Here is a 9139-nt window from a genome sequence, read left to right on the forward strand (position 1 = left end):
CTCAGTCACAGGATTCCCGGTCATGGCAGGGGGTGATGGATACATGAGGGGTGACCCTGTGCATCTTCTGCCACAATGCTGAGCCCGTGGCCAGCTCTAACAGGCGAGCTGAAGGCTGTGGGCTGGGGGGGATGCCATGGCAGGTCCTGGCGTGCTGCTGGCTGGGCAGGTCTCTGCCAGCCAAACCTTTCGGGCCCGTGTCTTGCCCCCAGGACAAGCAGCTGCAGGCAGGCTGCCTGCCCGCGACGTGCGGGAGTCGGGCAGAGAAACAAGCAACGTGCGTCCAAGGAGAATGGTGGATGGTTTTGGCACCGTGCCGTTTGCAGGGTGAGATGTGAAATTCCCCCCCCCTTGGATGCTTTTGCCCCGTCCCAGGCAAAAGCTGGGAGCTGGTGTTTTAGGGGTGCTGCCCCATGCTCCCGCAGCCTCGGTGGGGGGAGAGGCGCTCCCTGGCTGGCTTTTTGGCAGGGTGGCAAGGCGAGCGCGTGCCTTGGCACCGTCCCCAGCACTGGGGCCGCAGCCAGCAGTGCGAGGAGCCAGGGAGGGGAGGCGAGAGCGGGGCCTGCGCGCCGGTACATAACGTTCTGCTGCGAGCACCCACAGGAAAACCAACCAGCAGCCCTGAACAGGGCTCTTTGTTCAGCTTTTTTTTTCATTTTCCCTCCCCTCCCTGCATCAACTTTGGCTCGCAGCTGACAGGCTCCCTTTCCCCTGCTGCTCTGCTCCCAGCTGCAGCCTCCAAATAGCCCCCGAGCTGCTCGCCAAGCCCCCGGTGATGCTGCAGAGACCCCTGAGGTGAGGGAGAATGGTCCTGCAAAACCCCCAGGAGGAACAGTTATCCCTGGCTCAGCCCCACAGATCTGCAAAGCTGAAACAGGGCAGCTGGGGAGTATCCAGCTGCCAGGGAAAACTTGTGTTTGGAGGAGGGGAAGCACAGGGGTTTGGGTTTGTTTTTTTTTTTAATTTTACTGTGCAGCAATCCCTCCAGTTTTCCCCGCCTTACATAAAGTGTTTACTGAGCGGGAGGAGGGAACGGCCAACAACATGTTTTTGCATTTGTAGTGCTGTACAGGCTGAACTTTTCACTTCCTCTGAATGGCTCTCGCACATGTGTCTATTTTGGTGCTGGGCGCACATACAAACAAGCCATGTACGGCACGGAGCTGGGGCCGTTCCCTGCTCCTGCTCCTAGAACCGCTGAGAAACAACTAGAAAACAAGGAATGGGAGGAGGGTGAGGCGGGGGTTGCCACGGGGAAAAACTCAGCCCCGCTGAAATCTCAGCCCCGCCGTGTTTTGGACCCTTTGGCACGTGCTGGCCTTGTGGGGAGATCTGGGCAATGCTTGGGCACTGCATCCCATCGGCAGAGCCGCAGGCGCCGATCCCCCGGCGTCCCCGGAGTGCTGGCAGAGTGGAAAAGTTTCATGCCGAGCAGTAAAAGGAAAGGGGCTCTCTGCATCTGATTATGTGGGTGGAAGCACGTAGTGTTGGTAAGCAGGGGGCACTCGGGATGAGCGAGGTGGGTCTGAGGTGCTGCCGCACGGTCGGTGGCAGAAGGTGTGTGGCTCTGTTCCTAAAGCCACAATGTCATCTTGATACCGGGGTATTTTTGTCAAGTTTGGCTAAGGTAAGGTTAGGTGTCTGGAGTGAGCAGGATTAAAAATAGATGATATAAACCAAACAAACAAGTTGACGATTGAAACACTCCCTTCTTTTCAAGAGAACCCCACCTGAGACGGAGTTTGAATACCAACCACCATCACGGTTAGAGCGATACTGGCCGAGGAGCTGCTCACTGTGCAGGAGGCCCCCGTCGAGCAGGGGCTGGCAGCCCTCCAGGACCGGGGAGGAGGTCTTCCGGGCCATGCACGGGGGAGGTGGCGTGGGACATGTCTCAGCTGAGCTGTGGCCTTACATGAGAGAGCCCATAGACAGTTTCAGAAACCGCACAGTGAATTTCCACGGGTGTGGAGCTGGAACTGGGGCTTCACCTGCAGATGGGGGGGTGGCTTTCGGGTGGTGCATGGCTCTGGATCATGAAAAACTGACTTTGATACCACATCTCATTTATAAACAGAAACAAACACAGAACCTGTCTGCATACCTTTTTCCTCTTAGTTTTAGCTAACACAAATTGCTGGTGATCTAAGACAGGGGTGGATTCAAATTCACAGAATCACAGGATGTCAGGGATTGGAAGGGACCTCGAAAGATCATCCAGTCCAACCCCCTTGCCAGAGCAGAAACACCTTGATCTGTTTCAATTCAGATGTGGTTGGACTGAAATAAAATAACATCATCTCATAAATAAGATGTTGAAAAATGGCAGAATTAGGCATCTGGAGCAGTAACTTGTACAATTGCTTAAAGACAGTGCTGAGCCTATCCTCCTGCTGGCTAGCAATATCATGGTGTTAAGGCTCTAATCAATGGAAAATGAACATAGTTCTGACAGAAAATGGGAAATCCAGTTCCCCTCAAGAACAGAAGTGAAGTACAAATTAAAAACAAGATGATTAAAATGGATGGCTTTAAATAAGGGTTTTCTGCTGGCAGAGTTAAACCAGGATTAAAATCTGATTTCAATCAATCCACTTTTGAGCATAACGCAAGCGTGGTTTGGTTCCTCTCAGTGGTTTTTTTTTTCAAATAGAAGTTAAGTTGACCATTGTAACAGCCGAGCTGCCTCTGAGCTTCATTAAACCTCCTCCTGTTACCTACCAAACAGCTGACTGTTTCTTCCATCAGCTTTGCAAAGATAAATGGTTTCAAAGACAGAATTACTTTATTACCACAGAGCAATCTAATACATAATAAAGAGGAAAAGAGTTTCAGGGTGTTAAAGATACAGCTTCTGCTTTAGAGAGCCATGTCCTACCAGCACTCGCTGTGCAGGCACAAGAGAAACAGCAATAGAGAGAAAACGGCTTGGGCGACACATGAGGAACCTCTGGAGAAAGCGTCACTGCCTGCCCCCTCTCAACCAACCTGGGACAGTTCTCGGCCTGTTCATCCCCAAAATGCTGAAGCGTGTTTCTGGCAGGGCATTGTACCTCTCTGCTCTACAGAGGCCCAGCTTCAGCGGCAAAGATGCCGGTTTCCCAGCCCACCAACCAGCCAGTCCTTCGGTCAGGCGCCGGGAAAAGGCCAGACTGAGTTACTGGGTTGCCTTCCCCGCCACCACACTGGAAGTCTTCCCTCCTCTGTGAACAATAGGGTGATTCTCCAAGTTCTGTCAAACTGATCCTACCCTCTAAGTTACAGAAACCGAGCCCTGCCAGCTTGTAACGCTGCAGATGACTTGAAGAATCCTGTCATCTCCATTTACTGGCAGCTTTGCGGGGGGTCCTCACTCTCAAAAAAAAAAAAAAAGCCCGGTCCTGCCGATGCAGCTGTCAGCATCCTGATAAATGGGGGTGTGTTCTGAAGCCAGGCCAGAAAATGTTTTTCTTCTTCTCCCTGACAGCAGCGATCCAGACACGCTCAGCCTGAGGAGGGAGTGAATCCCAGGAGCTGCTCTATTGGCTTGTACCTCCACTCATCTGCCTCCAGCTCTTCCACCAGACCAGCCAGTTTTTCCATCCGTGCGACTTGTTGATCTGCGAGAAGTTCAAAGGTAACTGTGGTTTGCAACGACAGCGCAATTAAACCTTTCAATGAGATGCAAATTCCCAGCTGTCAATGGGGAACAGAGTAGAATAAAGCCCACCAAGCTGATTTGAATACAAACCCACTTGACACGACTCCCTGTGCAAAGAGAGACCTCGCCAGATCACAGGAGAAAGCAGGGACAGGCTTTTTTGCCTCATCCGGCGCTGAATGTGTATTTACCCATCCCTGCCCGCGCCGTGTAAATTCAAGTCCTAACAGGGAAACACGAGGCCGATTAGCGTACGGGGGTGAAAATACGATGAAGCTCATTTCTTTAGCATAAATATTTATAGCGCAAAAGAACAGAGCAGTTCAGAGAGGGCTTGGTCAGCCCACGGTAGAGGAACACCTCGTTTGAAGGAAGGTCCTTTGAGGAGGACCTGGGTGACTGTAGCAGAAAGGCTCTGCAATCAGAGCATGCTAGTGACACAAGGGTCCCCGCAGAGAGATGAGCTGCTTCCCTTGGGATCCCCAAGACGACTTGTTCTTCTCAGCTTTATTTAGAACCGGTTACGTGTTGGGCACGCAGGTTAAATTTTCAATTAAATGAGCTGCAGTGGCAGGGAGATGAGAATAGCCCTTCTTCTCCTGGCTCTGCTGGAAGTTTAACAGCGCAGCGGCCTCTTGGAAAAACAACCCAGTACGAGCTGACTTACTAGCAAGAGGTGTAACATAAAATGTGCATGATTTATGCTGACTGCAGCAGTGGGTGCTTTTTAAGAGGGACTGTTCTCACTCCACCTCCTGCAATCGAGCGCTTTTGGGAGCTGGCAAACAAACTAACCAAAAAAACCGATGACCTCAATCTTTTTTTAAGCCTTTCTCCTTTCTTATAGGGAGAAGCAGTTGCTGGTGCTCCACAAACCAGTTTCAAAGGCTGGTGCTTATCAGGGTGCCGCTCTGTGCAGCAGCCCCCAGTAACTACAGCTGCAGTAGCGCCAGAGCTGTGGAAACAATGGCTCTGAAGTTCAGCTTTGTTTTTTGGTTCAGAAATACAGGATCACAGCCTTGCAAGCTGCTGCACGCCCCCAGACCTCCTCTGACAACCCTCACTGGTGGAGGACAGGAAACCTCTCTGGTCTGAGACAACATGTCGAAGTAGCCATTCTAGATGACAAGAGGTGGGGACCAGAAAGGATGTGACCCTCAAGCAGCAAACGTGATCTGGCGCTGAGCTCTGCCCAATGTCTTGAGAACACAAGCTGCTGTGCAGTCAAGCCCATAGTTCAGTTACAGGCACCTGGGTGACAGGTGAAGGCCCCAGAAGGGAAGCAGAAATTCAAACAAGATCTAAGGCTCTTTCTTGAGGAGGTCGGGAGTGGAGTCAGCCCTGTCATGCCACACCAGGCACCTGCACGTCCCTCTCCTGAGCACCTTTGGAAACCTCACTTGACCTGGTGGTGTCATGAGGGCTGGGCAGAGAAACAAAGGTGGAATCAAGTCTCTGCCCGAGGCCGAAGAGACAGTCAGCGCTGGGCCAAGATCAGAGCGTGGGCGTTTCCTGCCCATAACCTCTTCTTCTGGCCTCACCTCTGGTGAAGGCAGCACAGCACACAGCGATGGAAAAACAAGCTTCGAAAGGCACAGCCTGTTCCCACCCGGGCTGTGTGGGTTCCTGTCGCTTTGCATAGGGCTTGCAAAAGGACTCGGCGATGGTCTGACTTAGCGTTAATTCGCCAACTTAAAAGGCTATTCGGCTTTTTTGTGGTTGGTACCTGAGAGAGAACATGTCAGCCTTTTCTCTGCACTGCCCTGCCATCTTCCCTGATCAACGTGCAGTTAAAACAGACAGCGCTTTGGTGCTTACCGTGTTTCACTTGCTTTAACGTAGATGCAACCTGATAGCTGAAGACAGACTCACAGAGGAATCTTTCAGAGCCATCTGTAAACAGAAAAAGGGAGGTGGTTTGATCCGAGAGTTTTAAGACTGAGCAGCCTTAACCCAGTGCCACCAACCTTCTATTTTTATGTTCAAGGTGCAGGTTTCCCTGCTTGCAGCGTTCTGAGACTTTCCCCTGCACCGAGCACGCAGCGCTCCGGTTTCTGGCCCGTACAACCCCACACTTAAATCCTGTGCAGGGCTTTGGCTGGCTGCCGGCGCCGCTGGGGAACGGCTGTGCTACCTGGGAGCCATCCCAGCTGATAGCCTGCTACATCCCCTCTGTCAAGTCCATTTTAAATGAAAGGTAAGCTAAGGAGAAGCCAGCTAATGTTACAGCAGTCTCCGATCCCCTCGGGGCTCAGACGCTTCTGTCCTTACAATGTTTTATGTTTTCCCACAGGCTTAGACCATAACCCCACATAAAGGATTTCAAATAATGTGTATCTTGCCATCTAAATCAGTAATTGATCACACAACTGTCTCAGAAATAAAGCAATCTGGAATACATAGCTAATTGTGGACCAAGTACTGACATAGTTTCTACTACTTCCTTCTAAAAAAAATCCAAAATACCCCTAAAAATGGTTTATTTAAAAACAAGCAAGATTAAATTAAACTAACAATTAAAATCAGTCACTTAGTGGGGATTTTTGAAGGAGAAACTGATATGCAGCTACCCCACAAACACCTGTCTGACGAAAGAACGGGTGTATCACCTTTTATCTCAGAAATTAAAAAGCTAACTTAAAGTTTCCTGTGACAGGGAGACGGTTCAGTTGTTGCTGCCACCCAGAGCAGACAAACTGCCGTGTTAGTGGTAAACAGGTCAGCCCAAAGCAAAACTGAGTAAAGGCTCCATGCTGTAAAAATGAGGAAGAGAAGTAATTTTAAAGACTAAGGGCAGACACAGACCACCCTGGCCTTGGAAAATCTAGTCTGAAGCTGAACCCCAGGTAAGAGGGAAGAGGGGGAGTTTCGCCATGCTCAGAGCATCCTCTCGCAAGGTGCTGAAATGCTGCGTTGGTGCTGCCCTGTGCTATTTCCAAACACACCCTTCCTTCTTCTCTGACTCCCCAGCCTGGCTGTCCTGCCCAGTGGCTCTCAGGAGGAACAGCTGTCTATTTAGTAACAAAAAGTGCTTCGTTATTTTCATTTGTTTGGAGGGCTCGTTAAGTTCTGTGAGCAAGCCTTTAGTCATAGTTACTTCAACAGACTGGCACATGGGGCTCTAATGTGTAATAAAAACAAGTCCTTGAAGGACGCAGCAATCAGTTCCCAGCTGCCGTGTTCGTCCCTACTGGAACGCCGTCACTTCTGAGCTGTGGGGCCACCCCCATGAACTTCAGGCTCACGCAGTCAAGTGTGTGGCACGGTGACACAGGAAGTTCAAGAGGAGCAGACAGACAGACCTTGGCTTAACCCTGTCATCTGGAGGACCTGCCCTTCCTCCCTCACCCAGAGCAGGGGCACGGACATGCAGCTGTGATGTGACTGGGTCCTCCTTCAGGCAACCCTGACGAGCGGGTGGCAGGGCTTGGGCACCGCAGGGCGAGATGCCGCGCTGGATCAGAGCCCTGACCCTCTCCAGGCGGCCCTGGAGAAACACCCCATTGAGTGAGCCCAAAAGGGGAACAGCCTCAGCCTCAAAGAATTAAAAGAGAGCTCTAGTCCTGATTTATCCTCTCGTAGACCTCTGTGGCGAGGTTTTAACTTGGATTGAGGGCAAGAGCAAGCCCTACGTTTCCTGGCCAGCAGGGATACAAGCTGCCTCCTGTATTAGCCCAGTCAAATCCAACCCCAGAACGTTTTGCCAAGAAAAATACTCCTGCCTCAGCTATCTTTACAGCAATTCCTGCCCAACATCAAAGGATTAGCTAACAATGAGCAATTAACACCGTCATGTTCCCTTTCAGGTAGATTGATTCCTCATCTGAAGTGTTGTCATGGAGCTAAAAAACAGGTGACTGCCAGAAAAATCACTTCCTCATGAACAACTGGTGGGAGAGCCGGAGCTGCTCAGGACCTAACTGAGCGCCGGTGCTTCCTTCCTCCCTCCAGCTTTTGCCAACTTAAGTCCAAAAAGGCAGCAGCATGCCAAGCTCAGCAACACCCTCCCAGGGCTGCTTGTGCACCAGGAGGAGTGGGGAAGGAGAAGGACAGGAGCAATCACCTTCCAGCATCTCCCCAGCTCCTTTGGGGTAAGTGAAGAGGGCTTTTCGGGGTGGCGCCAAGTCCGAAACGCTGAACCCTGATCCTGTCAAGCTCCCGCTGACTCCGCCGGCTGAAGAGGATGAGGAAGAGGCTGCCATTTCACCCCGTCCCAGCCTGAAAGAACAAAGAGAGCAAGGCTGAGTTAGGAAGGGCTTCTCGGAGTTTCCCAGGGCACGAAGCCAGCGACCGCACACGTATCTGACGGCAGATGAAGGCGGTGAGGTCCAGGAAGAGCCAGCGACCGCAGCTTTGGGCTGCCACCCCCGCTCCCGGCTCCACGGCCACAAAGCACTGGTGGTTCGAGGCTGCTCGGCGTGCGTGGGAGAGGCTGCCTGGCCCGCTGCGGGGACAAGTGCAGTTAGCTGTCACACCACGCGGTGGCACCCAGAACCAAAGGTAACCCGCACTCTGACCCCTCGGACAAAGGGGCCTGGGAATTCAGCGGGACACTGAAGCGTGCATAAAAATAACCTGGCACCGGTCGCTGGCCTGAATTCACTGGCCTTCAGCTGCCTGGCACCTTTCCTGCTCCCCAGGGTCATAAAAAGACTTTTTTTTTTTTCTTTTTTCTTTTTTGTCTTGTTTCCAGGAGCACAAACATAGAAAGTCCTGCTGCCTCATGAAACCTGGAAGCTTGCGGGACTGCCAGTTCCAGCGCTGCATCCTGCACGAAGCCACGCTGTGCCTAACTCGCAGTGACTACTCTCTGCATCGCTCCAGATGTGCTTCTGCTTTTAAAACACTGCATTTCTGTCTGTCTGCCCGTACAGCACAAGCCTGGTTGCCTCTTGCATACCCTTTTCTCAGCCTTGTTTTGAAGCGGTATCGGCTGTATGTTTGTCATGATGGAGTACTTAAAACTTGTCTCATACCACTCTGAGAGTAAAACAGCTGTCACTTGTAAGTGACAGCACTTGCTACTCCTCTGAACCACTTCCAAGCACTTCTTAATTATCCTACCCATTTAATACATTTCTTTTATCCTACTTATTTAATACACTTCTGTAGACTCTTTAGGCCACGCAGACAGTGCTTTTGGAAAACACTCGATTTAGTGGTGAAAATGAGTTTCTAAAAGGCTGTCACAACTAAAAATTATGTGTTAATTCATAGTTAAGCTCAAGGTTATTTCATTTACTGTGTGTAATAGAAAACTAAGCATCAGCTCGCAGCAGGCTGGCAGCTTACGGGCTGTGAATGAAAATGCCTGGACAGAAGAAACCTTTAAAATGGCCAAGATACATCTAGCAACACCTCCCTCAGCACACGCGGGCAGCCCAGCTCCCTGCTCCCGAGGGAAGCGAGATAAAGGTTTGGGCTGGAACGCCGCCGCCTGGGGCTCTCAGAGCTGGCGGATTCCTAGGTACAGCTGCAGTTTGTATTTCAGACAGGCTG

At 51.3% G+C, this 9139-nt stretch overlaps 1 protein-coding gene across 2 annotated transcripts; it reads right to left on the reverse strand.

The window, feature by feature from the left end:
- Nucleotides 1–3312: 3312 nt before the first annotated feature.
- Nucleotides 3313–7855, reverse strand: ANAPC16 (anaphase promoting complex subunit 16). 2 transcript variants are annotated; one of them, XM_010165199.1, is made up of 3 exons: nt 7704–7855; nt 5459–5533; nt 3313–3599 (listed from the first exon to the last, which is right to left on the reverse strand). In XM_010165199.1, the coding sequence occupies exons 1-3, from the start codon at nt 7840–7842 to the stop codon at nt 3484–3486; spliced, it is 330 nt and encodes a 109-aa protein (XP_010163501.1). In that variant the 5' UTR covers nt 7843–7855; the 3' UTR covers nt 3313–3483. The 2 variants fall into 2 exon arrangements, with proteins under 2 accessions (XP_010163501.1, XP_010163503.1); XM_010165201.1 differs by lacking the exon at nt 5459–5533 and having other exon boundaries at nt 3484–3599; nt 7704–7842.
- Nucleotides 7856–9139: the final 1284 nt, after the last annotated feature.

This window comes from Antrostomus carolinensis, unplaced genomic scaffold (genome assembly GCF_000700745.2).
Source record: "Antrostomus carolinensis isolate BGI_N321 unplaced genomic scaffold, ASM70074v2 scaffold45113, whole genome shotgun sequence".
Classification (NCBI taxonomy): Eukaryota; Metazoa; Chordata; class Aves; order Caprimulgiformes; family Caprimulgidae; genus Antrostomus; species Antrostomus carolinensis.

Coding starts and splice junctions, on each gene's coding strand:
- ANAPC16 (XM_010165199.1), bottom strand. CDS start 7,842: ATGGCAGCCTCTTCCTCATCCTCTTCAGCCGGCGGAGTCAGCGGGAGC. Junction 5,534..7,703: donor AGCTGGGGAGATGCTGGAAG/GTGATTGCTCCT, acceptor TTCTGTTTACAG/ATGGCTCTGAAAGATTCCTC. Junction 3,600..5,458: donor GTTAAAGCAAGTGAAACACG/GTAAGCACCAAA, acceptor AACTTCTCGCAG/ATCAACAAGTCGCACGGATG.